The sequence below is a fragment of the Nannobrachium achirus genome (genome assembly GCF_963921795.1).
Source record: "Nannobrachium achirus genome assembly, chromosome: 2".
Lineage (NCBI taxonomy): Eukaryota > Metazoa > Chordata > Actinopteri > Myctophiformes > Myctophidae > Nannobrachium > Nannobrachium achirus.
Genome location: NC_137811.1, coordinates 29,913,592 through 29,932,556, shown reverse-complemented (window position 1 = coordinate 29,932,556; position 18,965 = coordinate 29,913,592). Strand labels below are relative to the sequence as shown.

Below are 18,965 nucleotides of genomic sequence, written 5' to 3'. Positions count from 1 at the left end.
GTCCATATATGGAGATATATGTATCTGTCTGTCTGCATCCATTTTATGCCCATATATGGAGATCTATGCAGACACAGTGCCAGTTCCGGAAAATGCTGATGTCAGACATCAGAATCCGAACCTTTCGTGCTGGTTCCAGAAAATCGTGTATCGGGTCGGGTCGAGGCCGAGCACTGCACTATGCGTCCATTTTTTGTTGACTCATGTGGCGTACGTGATGTCAGAGCCTTTTATGAAGTGATGTCACTATGAGTCAGCGCTTGCGCTGATTTCCTCCGGGAAAAGCCTGATGTCAACAATCAGCCCGCATAAAGGAGATTCCGAACGTTTCGCACCGGTTCGGGAAAACCGTGCGTCGGGTCGGGTCGAGGCCCGGCACTGCACTCCGTGCCGCGGCGGGGAACGTGCGTGCCGAATCTGAAGCCGGTGGGACGAACGGTTCTCGAGATACGCGGATTACAGACACACACGCAGAGACTTCTCGCATTTATAGATAGATATACGGAGATATCTGTCTATATATGCCCATATACTGTATGGAGATCTCTGTATCTGCCCATATGCCCATATATGGAGTTCTCAGTCTTATGCCCATATACGGAGATATCTGTCGGGTCGAGGCAAGATGCCCATATATGGAGTTCTCAGTATACAGAGATATCTGTCGGGTCTAGGCCCCTGTATCTGCCCATATGCCCATATATGGAGATCTCTGTATCAGTCTGTGTCCCTTTTATGCCTATATACGGAGATATCTGTCTATATATGCCCATATACTGTATGGAGATCTCTGTATCTGCCCATATGCCCATATATGGAGTTCTCAGTCTTATGCCCATATACGGAGATATCTGTCGGGTCGAGGCAAGGCCCGGCACTGCAGTGATGTCACAATGAGTCAGCGCTTGCGCCCGGCACTGCAGTGATGTCACAATGACCGATTTTGCGCCGATTTCCTCCGGAACAGCCTGATGTCAACAATCAGCCCCGCATAAGGAGATTCCGAACGTTTCGCGCCGGTTAGGGAAAACCGCGCGTCGGGTCTGGTCGAGGCCCGGCACTGCACTCCGTGCCGCGGTGCCCATATATGGAGATCTATGCAGACACAGTGCCAGTTCCGGAAAATGCTGATGTCAGACATCAGAATCCGAACCTTTCGTGCTAGTTCCAGAAAATCGTGTATCGGGTCGGGTCGAGGCCGAGCACTGCACTATGCGTCCATTTTTTGTTGACTCATGTGGCGTACGTGATGTCAGAGCCTTTTATGAAGTGATGTCACAATGAGTCAGCGCTTGCGCTGATTTCCTCCGGGAAAAGCCTGATGTCAACAATCAGCCCGCATAAAGGAGATTCCGAACGTTTCGCACCGGTTCGGGAAAACCGTGCGTCGGGTCGGGTCGAGGCCCGGCACTGCACTCCGTGCCGCGGCGGGGAACGTGCGTGCCGAATCTGAAGCCGGTGGGACGAACGGTTCTCGAGATACGCGGATTACAGACACACACGCAGAGACTTCTCGCATTTATAGATAGATATACGGAGATATCTGTCTATATATGCCCATATACTGTATGGAGATCTCTGTATCTGCCCATATGCCCATATATGGAGTTCTCAGTCTTATGCCCATATACGGAGATATCTGTCGGGTCGAGGCAAGATGCCCATATATGGAGTTCTCAGTATACAGAGATATCTGTCGGGTCTAGGCCCCTGTATCTGCCCATATGCCCATATATGGAGATCTCTGTATCAGTCTGTGTCCCTTTTATGCCTATATACGGAGATATCTGTCTATATATGCCCATATACTGTATGGAGATCTCTGTATCTGCCCATATGCCCATATATGGAGTTCTCAGTCTTATGCCCATATACGGAGATATCTGTCGGGTCGAGGCAAGGCCCGGCACTGCAGTGATGTCACAATGAGTCAGCGCTTGCGCCCGGCACTGCAGTGATGTCACAATGACCGATTTTGCGCCGATTTCCTCCGGAACAGCCTGATGTCAACAATCAGCCCCGCATAAGGAGATTCCGAACGTTTCGCGCCGGTTAGGGAAAACCGCGCGTCGGGTCGGGTCGAGGCCCGGCACTGCACTCCGTGCCGCGGCGGGGAGCGCGCGTGCCGAATCTGAAGCCGGTGGGACGAACGGTTCTCGAGATACGCGGATTACAAACACACACGCAGAGACTTCTCGCATTTATAGATAGATGATTTGATTTATGATTATTTTCTATTTCTCTCTTGTGAACAAATACTGTAAATCAAAATAATTTACTATTTGATTAATTACATTTGCTTGAAATGGCAAATCTGTGTCTGCTTATTCAAAGTTCATATCCCAAATAAAACAATATATGGTAAGTTAGCTATAATATAGAAATGTTTAGTATATGTAGTACATGCTACATTCCTCTCATATCTGCTAAACTGCATAACTCCAAGGTGTATAATTTTATGAATTTTGTTTGATACTCTGAGAAAGAAGAAAACAGACCATAGCATCACTTGCCTGCACTGTTTCACATGTGATTGTACATGAGGAAACTTTGGTATTGTGGATGTTGACACATTATTGTGTATGTTGACACTTATTATAGTGTCGTAATCCAATTGTCAGTTCAAATTAATTGCGATTCTAGGGAGCAGTTGATATCAAAACCAGCGCCTCATATCAGTCAGTCACGCATGTCATGCTTCATATATGTCCTTCCTTGTCCGTTTTATGCCCATTATATGGAGATATCTGGGCATAAAAGAAAATACCCTGATGTCATCAATATTAAGCCCATATCTGGGAATACCCATATATGGACATATTGTGTCAGTCTCATGTGGTCTGTCTCTTTTATGAATGTGGGAATGCTCATATCGGTCTAAGCGTGAAGAAAGCACCATTTGGACGCTTTCTCCCTTCCCTCCTAACTGCACTTAGTATTTAAGTAGACTACTGATCCTTTTGATCCTTTTTAAAGGAAAGTAGTGTAGACTAGTCTTTGTTGAGCTTTTTCTTTTGGGTGAAGTAGAATGTGTCCAGATCGAGGTGTACAAGTCCCTCACAAGGATAGCAATCTTAACGGTCGTTTTCGGTTTGTTCATCATATCCTGAGCTTTAGAGACGTATTCTTTGTGTAGTTGCCTCAAGCATATCAACTGACTGAATGGAAATGTGTCTTTCATAACAGTAGCCTACCACCCTTTGACTTGATGATTGTTGAGATGTATTGTCCTAACTCGAATAGTCAGCTCAAATAAATCTATATCTAGATAAAAGTGTAATTTGGATGCTTGCTCCGTTCCTTCCTAACTGCACGTATTGCATTGAATTACTACAGTGGGTTTCTCTTTAAATACATGATGCAATTGCAGTCCATGCCCATGTTTCAAAGGGATCTATGATATCTTGTGTGTGTAGACTAATCTTTTGCATTTTTCTTTTGGGTGAAGCTTTAGAAATGTATTCTTTGCATAGTTGACTCAAGCATATTAACTGACTTAATAACAGTTCCACCCTTTGATGTGATGATTGATTGACTGTTCTTTTTCAAACTTACCAACATACAAACAGAATGTATAGTTATTTCTGGCCTGAGGGCCTAACCCAATCTATAAGTCTGTCGAGATCAAGCTTAAGTGCCCCCTCTATTTCACCATTTGAGTACGACACAGCTGTACCTCTGTATCTGCAAATATCACATTTAGACAGTACATACGAAATATCATTGATACACAATGTATACAGCAACAAACCCAGATAGTAGCTCCCTTGAGGGACTCTACACTGAAGCTGGAATGGTGGTGGAAAAAGCACCATTTACATACAGTACACTGTTTCTGTTCTATGAGACAGATATCTGATCCACTCAAAAGCTTTCTGATCAAGATTACACTGAGAGAGTTTTTCTAATAAAATATGAATGCTGCACTAAAATAAAAAAATAACACCACAACAGACTTACTGTTATCAATATTCAACCTGCACTCATCCCTATTAAGGCTGTTGCAGTGGAGTGATCCTTACGATAGGCATGTTGATTTGGTGAGATGATATTGTTTAATTCCAAATAGTTCCACATATAGTTACACGCTACTTTCAAATACTTGGTTGAACCCTAATAGGTCAACTATTATCAAGTGGACAAGTAATTTGGGGTGCAGGTAAGCAAGGCTTTGCTAGTTAGTTGCTAGGGAGGTTTGATAGGAGAACAAAGGTTTCAGCCTAAACAAACTTGACAGTCATGAGCTGTGATATTTGTTTAACCAGTGTGCCTTCCACCACTGGTCTTGTTTTTATGGTTTGGAAGATGTGATAGTGGCTGGCGGGCACGGTCAGTGGAGTACAGCTGCATAAAGAGACTGGGGCTAAGGTTCCGGGTGGAGGAGGGTGCATGTTTATCACACACGCGCACTCTCTCTCACTCACACACACACACACACACACACACACACACACACACACACACACAATTTGAATTTCTGTTCAACAGCCATGGCAGCATGCTGCAGGAAGGGAAAGGAAAACAGTGTTTCTGTGTCCTTCCCACTCAATTGTAATATACACTACTAATATTAAAAACCTGTTTGACACATCACATGAACCCTGAGATCATGTTTACCTAATTCCATTAAACAAATCTGTTGAGCATACGCATTCATAATTTAAGCCTATGGCATTCTGTAACATAGGCCCCTCTTGCAAATGGTAGTTTGGGAGGCAATAACAGCTTAAAGGAGTAGCAAAAAGTGTGGTTCAGTTAGACATTGGACAAAACATAAAGTAGCTGGTATAGTGCCACCATGAATCTGATTAGATTGCATTGCAATCTGCATTCAAATCTCCAATCGGTCCAGAGTATTGCAAGACACACACACAGACACCCCCCCCACACACACACACAAAATAAATCAAAAGGCAAACAACACTGTAACAAAAAAAGTGAATGAATTAAAATAATGAATACCAGTCATCTATAACTGGGTTGAGAAATGACATTCAGTAGCTAAAGGTCTTGCAGTCCAGACAAACAGCCACGAAACTACACAAGCCTTAGGCTTAGGCCAATAATAGCAGCAAACAAACATGAGGCAACAGCCACACTAGGCCTACATGAAACAAGGTTCATGGCCTTTAACTAACTTTATGGTCATCCCTGCGGTTGCCATTAAGCTCCATGCCCCTATGAGTTCTGTTCTAGCCTTATTCTCTTTGGCACATCTGCTCAAAGACCATATTCACACAGTTGGCATTTTGCATTGGAAAAACCGGGATGGCATTTCATTAACCCAAGCAAAATGGACGTTGTGTGAATATGATCTATGGACGAAAGGGATGTATACAATGGGCCTGCTTATAGGCTACCTGCTGTAAATAATTCACCATCAATAGATTGCATATTGCTCACTATAAATCGACTGTACATAAAGATCCAAATGTATACGTTGTGCCTGGCTGTACACATATCAGTCTCACATCATATCCATATTCTTTGTTTTACATTTTATCTTTATTTATTATGATTATTGTTGTTGTTGTTACCTTACTTACAATTATTTTGTATATCTCTATTCTTTACCTGTGTTACCTGCTGCGGTGTTGCTATGACTCCTGAATTTCCCCTCTGGATCAATAAAGGATCTGGATAAGAGCTACAGTATGTGGTTTGTCTAGTTTGACCAACCGGTCTGAATGCTGTTTTACAGGGCCAGGGCCAGCACTAACTGAACATTATCATGGCAGCCATATAGACATTAGATAGTAGGATAAACACAAGTGTTTTAATCAATATGACACTAATTAAGGCTCTGTTCCATTTTGTAGCAGAGCCTTTCAAAGCCAATCAGGCGGAAAGCTTCAGTTTATTTTTTATTTTTTTAAATGAGGCCAATATGGAAGAGCCATTGTCGCTATTGCTGGCTGCAGAAAAACTACGAGAAATCTTGAACTCTGTTCAAGAGGTTTTGGCCGGACTTTACTATTGATTTTATTACCTTACATATTCATGAATAAATCAATCTTGTATGGTGGTGGTCCCTGGCATAAAATATTTTTCAGATGGGAGTCTGCAGGCAAATGCAGTACATGTTAATTTGGGGATCTTAACATGAACATGTCATGTTGGAGAACCACTGGTTTAAATAACATTGAGAAGGATGCCCATAAATGCAACTACGCTTTAGAAATAAGCCCCTCAAGGCCCCCTGGGGGCCTGGAGCCCACTTTGAGAACCACTGTCCACACAGATACAGGAAAACTATTTTGGGGGTCTTGTTCAGGGAGCCATAAATACTTTGTGGTTCCTTCGCTAGTTTAAAGCCTCGTTTCAATCAACATGATATGCATTTTGTAAAAATATATATTATATTTGATGTTAAAGCAGGATATGCTGAAGGAGGGGCTTGTGACCATAGCCTTGTGATGATGATTCTTTATGTGCTTTATTTTCGGCAAGCTCAACACCACATTCTTCCAAGTATCCCTGCGGTTACACGTGACCGTTGGCAGCCAATAGCATTCGAGATGGTACTATTTCTACCAATGAACGTTGATTTCTATAATGATGGCGGCAAAAAAAGCTTAATTTTCACAGCATAGAAACCAATGGTTTCCCACTGTCCATATTTTTTAGACTATGGTCTTGTATTTGTATTTAGTACGGCCTCATCTCATTTCTCCCCTCCGCAGCTGGGCGTGGCTAAGGCAGTTTAGACAGTAGACACAGAATAGCACCAGAGACCGCAGACAGATGACTATGGAACACACACACACACACACACACACACACACACACACACACACACACACACACACACACACACACACACACACACACACATCTACTGTACTTGTTTGTCTTGTTCTGGTGGTACACATTTTGTTCCCTGCTCCTATTTCCCCTCAGCCAATCTCCTCTTTATATTATTACAATCTCAACTTCCCTCTCCCTGCCCTTAGGCCAAGTCTGATTGCCCTGAGAGCCACCATCACCTATAGGACCAGTGTTGCCAGATTGGGTGTTTTTTCAGTATTATAAGACTCATTGGGCTGGAAATATTCTACTCGCTGTATCCAGTCCTTATTTAACACGCATGCATGCATGCACTGTTTCCGTATCCACTCTAGACTGGACATTTATTTGATCCAATAACAGCTATGTTGTGAGTACGCATAGGCGGCCCGGTCACTGTCACCTGTTTAATGCTGACACGGGAGGGAAACGATTTATTGTGTGTGGTTGGTTACTGGTTATTATATTATCTGTAGGCATATGTTTTGCATTTCAAACTCGATGTTGCGGAAATGGGCTGGTTTTAAGTTGTGCTTGGGCTGGAAACCGTCATTCTGATCTGGCAACCCTGATGAGGATTGGGTGAGGAGCCTGAGACTATAATATCGTCGTTGTCGGGTGAAAACCTTGTATGTCCAAAACCCTTCGTTTGCATTTATCATTTTAAAAATGATCTAAACTAGTGAAAACAGCCGATCTACAAGCACACGGCGTTGTGTGCTTGTAGATCTGCTGTTTTCACTACTTTTGTGCGACGGCCTTGTATGAGGAAGCAGGGCTTTACTTTGCGAAAGATCATACAAATTTAAAACTTGGAGATACGAGGTTTCCACCCGACAATGACGATATAAAGACTGTGTTCTTCTGTGTGTGTAAAGCTGGGTCATTGTGTTGTGTGTCAGGTGTACTCATTACCGGTGTTATGTGTACGCTATGTTGAGAGTGTTTCTGACGTCGGTAACTGACGCTCTGGAAAATCACATCAGCTCAAATTCAACTTGACACATCACAAGTGTACAGTGTTTTGCAAGTTTTCCCACAAACTGCAATTTATTATTTAAATAAATAAGAGTAAAAGTTACAGTAAAAATGTTAACTATAAAAATAACAAATTTGTTTTTTGGTCATACTCTCTGCCAGAGATGCTATGGTCATGCCAGTCTTACACGCACCAATCCTGCTCTTATTTATTCTTTAGGGCATATAATTAGGCCTACCTAATTATTATGCTAATAACAAATAATCAGCAATGCCTCTCCGATTTATGATCAAGTCATCATTCAGCACAAGGTAAGAGCAGATGTTGATGTTAAAAAATATGCATCTGGGAGTTGAATTCTCTTATTTATCTTTTAACAGAAAATTAAGAGCAAATATAAAAGACATTTAAGAGAATTGTGCTGCATGCTATGGGGCCTGTCATGTATTATACATACAGTACAGTAAGTACAGTGAGGAAAAAACAAACATGGGAATCAAACAATGAATTGTTTTTCTTTCTTTTTTTAAATATAAAAGTATGTTTGTCTCTGTTACTTTAGGAACAACCAGCAAGTTCCTAAATAATTATGTCCTCTTCAAAGTCAGCCTATAGCAACAGCATTATTAGGCTATCATTTGAAGCCTATTGTTTAGTATATTCCTCTCCTGAGATGATACCAGGGCCGGATCTACAATATGGGCACTTTGGGCACGTGCCCAGGGGCCCTTGGCACCAGGGGGCCCTAAAAAAAATAAAGAAATGTCAAAAAAAAAAAAAAAAATCATTTAGTTGTTATCTAATCCAAATGAAATGAATTAAATTATGCCCCCAAGACCCCCAATTTGGTGGTCACAAATGGTATTTTGTAATTTTTGGGGGGAAGGATATGTCTTGTTTTGACCATAGTAGTACTATAATAGTACATTGTTATTTAATTTTTTTCATTGTCAGTGGCCACACTGCCACTGTTTCTTACCTCAGACTGTTATTGTCTTAAATGTGTTCACTGGCTGCTGATATCGTTAAGTTACTTTTTAAAATATTGAAAGTGGTTAGTCTGGAGCCCTGTAGCGCGTACGCAGAGGGGGGCCCTTGGAGCTTCAGTGCCCAGGGGCCCTCAGAGGTGGTAATCCTGGCCTGGATGGTACACCTGTATCTATGTCTTAAACGTGTGTAAAGAAGGCTTAGAGTAAGACTAAAAATACCAAGGTTTTGGGCAACAGATTTGATATTGATGGATAAAGGAAAAAAGGGATGACTGAAAGTGAGAATGTAAATGAGCTGAGTCAATTAATCTCTCTCTCTCTCTCTCTCTCTCACTATCACACACACACACACACACACACACACACACGCGGCTACTTCGGGGTGCCAATGTCGACAGTAATAAAAGTGTAAAGCCTGTCTTTCACAGTCTCTACAACACGATATTGGAGGGAGTTTATTCCGTCTCTGTTCATGTTAAATCTTGTATTACTCAGCACGTTCCAGTTATTGGGATTAGGTTCATTGTGTAAGTCTCTGTCATGTTTTATCATTGTGTATCTGGCGACCTGCAAGTCGGGTCGAGAAATAGCCATGCCTCTAAAAACTATCCGCTTGTACATGCCGTCGTCTTCGCCGCCCCATCCCCAGAAATTATTGGAGAAACCGTTGACTCTGAGGAACTGCGCCCTGGAGAAGGCCAGGGCTCCGCCGACGAGCTGGTCGTAGCCCAGGGTGAAGTTGAACTTGTCCACGGCCACGGCCAGGTGTCGAGGCTGCGCGTAACACCTGTAGGGGTTGCGGTCGTCCATGGGGATGATGTCCACGTCGTGGAAGATGAAGCAGTCGTACTCGTCCTCCTTCAGCGCCTCTTGGAAGCCCGCGTTCATCAGCCTGGCCTTGTTGAACTTGCCGTCTCCGTGCTGGTTGATCACATAGAGGCCGTAGTGCGTCTGCTGCCGCTGGAGCAAGGGATGGAGATAGTGGAGCAGGTAGCTGATCTGGTGATGCCGGTTGCGGAACGGCACGATCACGGCCACTTTCTGAGCGGCCACGCACTCCGGGGGCTTGAAGCGCCCCCCGGGCTGAAGAGCCGGGTTCTCCTCCCTGACGGTGTCCAGACTCAGCGTCTGGTTGAGGTCCACCGGGTACGGACCGGACAGGTGCGGTGAAGTACCAGGGCACGGTCCCAGTTCCCCCACATGTTCTCCTCCTGATGCTGCTGCTGCTGCTGCTGTTGGCCTGGAGGTGATGCTTCTTATTTCTTCAGTTTTGCTCTCATTCTTCCACGTCCATGTGCCTGAGCCTGTTGTGTGCCAGCTGTCTCCGTATTTAACAGGTGATTCGCCGTATTTAAGGCACAGCAGGGCAAAACACACTAATATCAATAAAGTCACTAATGTGAGCCAGCGCCTTGTCCTCATGTTTGATTAATATTTGTCAAGGAAATCTTCCTCTGAAGACGATTAACCCCTGGCCCTTTGGAATAGATTGCTCGCATGCCTACCGCGGAATGGCCAAAGTTCATTATGAGTCAACACCCAGGCTGATTCCTGATAAAATAGCTAGTTCAACCTGTTGGTAGGCCTATCACTGTGATCACATGACTGTTCTCAAGTTTCTCTCTCTCTCTCTCTCTCTCTCTCTCTCTCTCTCTCTCTCTCTCTCTCTCTCTCTCTCTCTCAGTCTCTCTCTCTCTCTCTCTCTCTCTCTCTCTCTCTCTCTCTCTCTCCCCCCCCCCCCCCCCCCCCTCTCTCTCTCTCTCTTGCCCCCCTTCTCTCACCTCTCTGTGACTGGTGACCGTGATCTTATTTATTAACTGTGGCAACACACTGACAGCATCTTTGCAATCAATTTGGTAAAAAGGTTAGAAAGTATTTTTTTTAAAGTAAACTAATTAAAAGATTAAAGTAAACTCATTAAAAATATAGGCCTATACTCCAAAGTAGGTCTACCTATTGTCTTTTTTTTATTATTACATTTAATATAGCCGCAAGTTCCTATTTATTTAAATCTGCTCAGTTTGTATTGTAATAGCCAAAACGTTTGTTCTTGATGTAATACAAAATACAAAGAGAAAGCTAACTCTTGCCACTGTGTGCGACCCATTGCCTATATAAATGTTGATGATTCAGGATACCGCTCTAGAGAAAGTCAGAGCGTTTTGGTAACAAAAAAGGCTACTTCTCTATTTGCACATTGTACTTTGTACTACTTACCCCAGCAGAAACAGGAGTTATTTATAATCAGTCATTTGCTTTACAATCTCTGCGTGTGTCTCTCTCATAATGTTAAAAGCAATATAAACAGGAACACTTGGTTTAAAATCCCAGCAGTAGCCTACTGTACCCTCAAGCTATAATGTTTCCAACTCACTGTAATTGTGTTTTTGTAACATGAAGCTGTTGTCACTTTTGAACTCAGGACATTGCGTCTTGAGGTAGAATGCATTCTTACCAAGCAGGGTTCAGAGCGATGGGTAGTTTGTAGGAAAAAGGCAAAACACCACATAGATTCTCTTCAAAGTATTTACTGAAAAATATTCTGTGCAATAGCCTACATAAATACAGATTGGCATCAGGAAATTCAAAGATGCTTTGTTTGAAACTGAGACTTTTGTAACACACAACACCCTAGACATGTAGAACTCCAGAGTTTGTGTGTGTGTGTGTGTGTGTGTGTGTGTGTGTGTGTGTGTGTGTGTGTGTGTGTGTGTGTGTGTGTGTGTGTGTGTGTGTGTGTGTGTGTGTGTGTGTGTGTGTGTTTCCAGTGTGCTTGTAGCATGAGGCCAATCAAACAACACACACTAATTAATTGGATCATCAGATCATGAGTTGTGTCACTGTCAGTATAATCAAATTGAATCATCATGTAACTTTAGAATACAGACCTCATTTAGGACAATAGGGCAATAGATTAATCAACCCCCATAAAACATGTCTGGCAAAACATTGCAATGTATGTGGAAATTAAACCCTGCATAACATAGGCCTATAAGTAGCTACTAAATTAAACCAATCAGTCCTCTTCAGTCTTGTGTGTGTATTTTCATAAATTTTTTATGGTGTTAAAAGCAGGACAGAAAGAACATGATACTCTTATATCAGGTCATGGGTTTAAGTACCACCTGAGGTGTTGTTCATATCCAATGAATTCTATTGAAATCACTCAAAATTGACAAAAGACATGGATGAGTATGTTACTACTGGCTTTATTGTGTGTTTTACACTCTTTTAACTCTATGTGCCAATCCAGGTGTAAGAGAGAGAGACAGACAGAGACATCATCCGTGAGAGGGTAATGGGAAGAGCAGGTAATTATGCATGAGGGGAACATGAGTTGTAATGGAAAAAGGAATGTGGTTAGTCATGTCCGCTGGTCAGTGGAGGCTGAGAAAGAAGGATGGGAAGATGGGTGCGGATGCGGACCAAGAGAGGTTTTCAGGGGTTGGCTTCCATGGTATCTTGAATCCAGTATAGAAACTCGCACACTTTGACATACACACCAGGATAGCCAGGCACGGCACACCCCTGGCCCCATGACACCAGACCTGTGAGCTCTCCAAGACACACCAGAGGACTGCCAGAGTCACCCTGTACAAAACAAAAAGAGGGTGTTATAATTTTTCACCTGGTTTTGCCTACTGCTATAAAGATAGTTTTATATTGGATATCATCTACCACCGTTTTTTGGCCCCCTATGAGTGTGGTCATGATAATGTGCATTGTGCATCAATACAAATGTTCCATAAAGGCATGTGGAAGTTGTGATTAGAGCCATGTATGATTTTTCATAATCATCGAATTAATTATTAAGGTGATGTTTTATTTGTAGGCCTTTAATTACAAGGTAGGCTATTTGCAGTTACAATATTGGAGTGGTAGTGTAGTAGATTATATTAGAATTTCCACCACAGTAGTTATTAGCTTTATTATAACTTAAGAGCTGTTTCTATCAGTTTGGCAAGATATATCGTAGAAAAAAAGACAAACAAAGATAGTGGCTGTCCTTGCTCATTTGGTGCCCAAGGCAAGCTCAAACAATATAACAATATATACATTTGTTTTGTATTATCCCTGTGCTTATTCTAGTAACATAACTCCTGTGTAATCATGACACATGATGTATCAGCCACACAATACATTCATGTAATTTGCCATGGTTTGGTTGGATGGCCTATAGATAGGCCATTAAAAATGAGCCATGGAAAATGGGCCTGCGAGCTGCTGAACCTGTTTCATAAGCAATGTGGAACAAAACAAACAAGTTGTGCCAGGTGCCAGGCACATCCAGGTCTTCTGTTATGGAAATATGTACACACGCAGACAGCATACAATACCAAGCTAGAACTTGGTGTTAAAATTGCCAGGGTTGACGTTAGGTCGCTACGTTTGTTTACACAATTTAACCCATCCCAACTATAGGAGCACGCAGACGCAATCACAGGAAATCTCTGTGACCATACGGAGAGAAAACAAATACCAACTACGAGGTGTATTTGATATGCTATTGAACTGTACCTTTTACACATTTATACCGTAACTAATTTAATTAAAGCTACAAATCAGGAACTATTTCAAAGAATAAAACATGCCAATTTAGAGTGTATTTGATATGGTATTGAATGTGTATCAAACTGTACATTTTACACATTTATAACGTAATTAATCTTATACAAATCAAATACGTTTTATCGATAAAAGATTATCAAGTGTTATAATATCACAAGTTGACACAGTTACCTTTTCTGTTACAAGAAATACAAAGGAAAGAAAGAAGAAAGAAAAAGAAAACAACAAGAACAAAGACAAAAAAATAAAGCAAGATGACAAATAGAATGAGAAAAATAACCCCTTTCCCTCCCACCCATACTGCTCAGTGACATACATAACACATGATAAAATAACAGATTGATTTGTTAATTTGCGTGGATTTTAATAGACAGTCTGTCTAAATAGTGGTATGGTCCAAATCTTAAGTCCTTCTGTTTAGGTAACGAACAAGGAGCAAACCTTATCAAATTGTGCCTCGCTATCTTTTAATGAATACCTTATTTTCTCAAGGTTGAGTGTGCTAGTACAAATCAGAAACTATTTCAAAGAATAAAACATGCCAATTTAGAGTTTGTTATTACAATAGCATATCTGTTGTGGTTGGATATGATCTCCCTGCCCTTCCATTGAGAAATGTTGACTCTGGTGCCAAGTAGGACACCTGCTGGTTGACAATGTAAATAAAGTTTACGGACCATCCGGATTGAAGGTCAGACATCTTTGCATTTACCATTAACTTTGAAAAGCAATTACATATACTTTGGTCACACTTTCATTTGAGTGGACCTCAAAGCCTGGAGGTCAACTAAGTAGTTACCTACCCCTTTGTCACACAACAGTGTGCATGGACAAAACAAGTTGTGAGCTTGTAGATCAGTTATTTTAAGTATGTTTGAAAGCTTTACATTTTTATTGATCATTTTGATGAGATCCGTTACCAACCGCTGTAGCTGTACATAAAGGCAAACGTTCTCAACCACATAAAGCAAATAGGTCAATCACTTCACAAATGATGCTTTATTCTTGTCTTTCTGAGCTAGTACTTACATTGCATGCATCTCTGCCTCCATCCATGTACCCAGCACACATCATCCGGCGAGTGATCATACCGGGGTAGGCATTCTCGCAGTCTGCCTCATCCGTAATGGGCACATCCAGGCACTGCAGACGGACGGGCATGTTGACTGAAACAGGCCAAACACACAATTAGAAAGAGAGAAATGGTTGTGCACATACATCAGAAAACATACAGTATTTGGTAAAAGGCTTCAAAACAAAGAGGGGGAAAAGACATTGGGCAATGTTTGTACCAAAGTACACCAAGAGAAAACATCAAGTGTGTAAATCTGAAGCTGAGAAAGAATTATTACATTTGTATCCTGCCAATTTTTATAGTCCAAAAAGTTAAAGGGCCATTTCACCTCTGCGATTGTCTGTTTTTATCTGTTTTTTTTTTGTATCTGTTTTTTTTTTTTTTTTTAGATATTTTAGTATTTCAGCATGTACTAGTGATGCAATTGCATCACTTGTCATGCTGAAATACTAAAATATCAACTCAGGATTGAGTTGATCGTGTCCCAAACAACAATAAAATAAGATAGGGTTGTCCCGGAGGTGAAATGGCCCTTTAACTTAATTTGGAGTGTTGCAGGCATTGTGCTTTGCAGTGCTTTCTCTTCGTGTACGGAAAGTAACAAAAACGGTATAGTGGAAAAACACATGCATATCAGCCACTGTCACACCCGCAAGTCCATTTGAACCCCTGGTGGGCCCAGACCAGAATGCTGCAGTACAAGGATCAGTGTTATCAGCTCACCCTCGTCTCCCATGGCAGTGTTACCCCAGCCAGACACAGAGCAGGACAAGCCCCCATTGGGACAGAATGTGGGCAGAGCAATGGGTGCCACTGCCTCGGTCACCTCCACAGGGTGGTAAAGCTTGATCATCATGATGTCATAGTCCAGGGTCTGGTAGTCATAGCTGGAAACCGGTTAACACGTGAATAAGACGTGTATTAGAAGCGCCATGATTTGTTATGTTTTACAAAATCTATATTTAGAAAAAAGGGCTCACTTCTAAATTATATTATTGGTTTTAACAATTTTTTAAGAACATGTATGCATGATCGGACGGTGTTAATAAGGTTTTTGAGTAGATCATATTTAGAGTAATATATTTCATATATTTCAGTATATAATCTCCGATGCTGCATATGATTGTACAAAGTTTTCGGTACATAAGGAGTCCATTAGATTTGGTTCTGTTGCTTAAAAATACAATTGAATCACTTTATTTAGTATATATAAATCTACTTTAAAACCCACCAATAGTTTACACTGAACCCTATTTAACCCCTATAATACATGGACAAATTGTCCCCTTATTGGTAAATCATTGACTGTAGAGGGCCAAAGAGATTTGGAGTAGAGTTGGGTTTTCGCCAAATTCCTTTGGTGAAAATAGCAGATCTACCAGATCACAAAACACGTTTTCACCAGGGCAAGGGTTCCCAAACCTTTCTGGCCCCAATTCTCCAAAATAATAAGATTTGAACTGCATGGGAACCTGCACCCTGACAAGCACACAGCATTGTAGCATTGTACATTTAATTTTACTTTGTTCCACAGATATACAGTAGCCTATATACGCACTGCAAGGCGTTGTGAGCTTGTAGATCGGCTATTTTCACAATGTTTGCCTCGTTCTTACGTAATATTTGACAATCTGGTCATTTTGGTATTAAAAAGGTAAATTGTAACTTAAGAAATGTGCAGATACCCTTTATGAACTGTATTTACTGTATGTTGGTTTGTTTACTGTTGAGTGAGAAAACAATGTTGCACATGTAAGCTAATCATTGGGGGACCCTGTGACCCATGCTCTGCACTATAGGGGTTCATTTGGATGAAGGAAGGTTTTGCTCACTCTGGGTGCCAGATGATGGTGTTTGTCTTCACCAGCTGCTCGGTGCCCTCATACACACGGAGGTCGTGTTCTCCCAGCATCACCTGCATGTAGTAGGGACTGAGAGAGGACCGGATGGCATTATAACAAGGTCATACATCTACTGTCTACGTCTACAAACATTGCTAAAATAAAGTATTAATCAGTTAAAGTGTGTGTGTGTGTGTGTGTGTGTGTGTGTGTGTGTGTGTGTGTGTGTGTGTGTGTGTGTGTGTGTTTGTGTGTGTGTGTGTGTGTGTGTGTGTGTGTGTGTGTGTGTGCGCGCGCTCACGTGTGCACCTAGTACTCTATAGAGCAGGTAGCCCTGCTCTATAGAGTACTAACCAACTTAAGATGGTTCAGGGGCCAATCAGCAAAATACCAAAAGTCCAAGGGCCACAAGCTAAAAAGTACGGTCCTATTTTGGACGTTTAGAGAATGATTTTGTAACACACTACATGACTAGTCTAAAAATTAAGGACACATACAGATAACAGCCAAGGCCAAACCTCACTGAACAAAACGATTGTCATGGAATGATTAATGATGATGAGTCAAAAAAAAAGAAATCGGAGAGAAACTGAAAAATGACATCAGAAATTATTTGTCCACACTGAAAGTATAAAAACATTATGACCATGACGGGCTGCATAGACATGCCACAGGGCCCGCATGCGGCCCACAGGCCGCAGGTTGAATAACGCTGCTATAGAGCCATACTGTTGAGGAAGCTTAAAAGCACAATAATTGCATAATAATGCTGCTATAAACTGTATTGTACTGTATTATGTACTGTATGTGTTTCTGAGTTATTCTTGTTACTCACTTGTACCAACAGTGGGCGACAGAGAGCACCCACTGCTTGTTGATGAGAACTCCGCCACAGAAGTGATAACCGTAGTTGAGAGAGGCCATGTAGGGCCGAGAGTGAGGCTCACACTCCTGCCCTCCAATGATCCTCCCATCCTCACGGGGCACTGCCGCTGAGATACGGAGGGAGACATGAACACAAGAATATGTTAGTAACACAGATTCACAACCAGGGGTGTCACACTAAATTCTGTGCCCTGGGTACAAGGGTTCACTGCGGGGGGGGGGGGGGGGGGGGGGGGGGATATACAAGCTCACTGTGCTGCACCGAGTGCCTTGCTGCAAGCTTGTAGATCTACTATCTTTGAAAAATCTTGATTTTATTTAATTTTTTTGTCAGTGGTGCTCAAACTTTTTCATGTGAAGGACCCCCAAAATAATATGTATTTGGTCACGGACCCCCAGCTCAAAATATTTAGTTCCAGGGACCCCCCAGAAGCAAAATTTGAGTTACAAATGTTCGCTTAAAAAATACATATTCAAAGATTTTCACATATTTTCACGACTCAAAAATAGCTAAATTATAACATAATTAAGGCCCCTCCACCTTGGGCCCTAGTAACTCAGTCCCACTCCCCCCCCTTGTGACACCCCTGTTCACAACAATTCACACTGTATCGTAGGCCACTTAAAATTATTCGCACAGCTGGTTACTTATAAGCCCTGTATACTTCATCATATGACGAATTGTAGAAACACACAACATATTTCATGGCGATGCGTTGTGAGCTTGTAGATCTGCCATTTTTTAAACGCTCACAGAAGAAATCACAAATACAAATACATGCCCAAATATGAATCCGCAGTTTAATGTGGTTAAAGCATTTGTTAAATCAGATTTATTGATAGCCTAATTGTAATCTCAAAGGATAATACTATGTAGCTCTTAGAAGTTCTTTGAGCTTCCATGCAGCCTACAGTGTTTTTCTGTGCGTGCATGTGTGCATGGTCATTGCTGGTATATTATACTATGTGTGCAGTACCAGTGCATGCACGCGTGTGCATATTATGTGCTTCTTCTTCTATACGTCATGGTGTATTAGTGTGCATGTGTGGATTACCAGCAGCTCCAACCAGCAGTAGAAGGGCCAGCAGTCTCATCATGATGTCTGGTGAATGATCAGAAGACACCTGGAAACACCGTGGCTCCTATTTATATATCCAACCAACAAGTCCATTCTGAAACCCTCCACCCACCCCTTTAACCAAATACCCACATCCCAGTCCTCACCCCCTCACCACCACCTAAACCCCCGCTCGTGCCCCAATTACCTTATCGGTCTACTGCCACCACCCCTCCACCGTACCCCCCACACTCACACGCACACACACTACCCACTGTCTTCCAAAAATGTTCCACAGAGTAACCAAGAGCCAAGGTCATCATGCCTATTTTGACACTTCTGATGATTAACCCAGGCCAAAGGAACACTGGCAAACAAAGTTTTGGGGACGGCTGCCAAATGAACGACAATTCTCTTTTCTACATTTTTGTCAAATTATATAAGAATATGTAATGAAGCACATTTTGCAATGAGACATTTTAACAATCCTGCAGTACAAAAATGGAATGTAATATTATTCAATATAGGATGTTTGTGACATCAACATGTTAATATGCTCACCGCGTTGACATTTAAAAGGTCTCTTAAGACTATATTTTTGGTTGACTATGAACTGCAAGCCAAGAGACGTGAGAAAAATATCACCTGTCCACTGAAGTGGAAAACTTTGAAGTCTCATAACAGACAACACTTGTTCATGTATTAGATAATACAAGAAAAAGTAAATACTGTAGCTATATAGTTATCATGCTGAATCAAAATATCATTTTGCATATTAAATCT

The 18,965-nt window shown here is 41.8% G+C and overlaps 2 protein-coding genes across 2 annotated transcripts; both read right to left on the bottom strand.

Moving 5' to 3' along the window:
* Positions 1-7,809: 7,809 nt before the first annotated feature.
* On the bottom strand, positions 7,810-10,267 carry LOC308304885 (beta-1,4-galactosyltransferase 2-like). Its single transcript, XM_080749513.1, has one exon. The coding sequence runs from the start codon at positions 10,174-10,176 to the stop codon at positions 9,127-9,129; it is 1,050 nt and encodes a 349-aa protein (XP_080605639.1). The 5' UTR covers positions 10,177-10,267; the 3' UTR covers positions 7,810-9,126.
* Positions 10,268-11,949: 1,682 nt separating this feature from the next.
* Positions 11,950-18,265, bottom strand: LOC308309174 (trypsin-like). The gene is made up of 6 exons (XM_080754657.1): positions 18,180-18,265; positions 17,075-17,231; positions 16,231-16,329; positions 15,122-15,285; positions 14,353-14,489; positions 11,950-12,345 (listed from the first exon to the last, which is right to left on the bottom strand). The coding sequence occupies exons 1-6, from the start codon at positions 18,220-18,222 to the stop codon at positions 12,193-12,195; spliced, it is 753 nt and encodes a 250-aa protein (XP_080610783.1). The 5' UTR covers positions 18,223-18,265; the 3' UTR covers positions 11,950-12,192.
* Between the last annotated feature and the right edge of the window lie 700 nt (positions 18,266-18,965).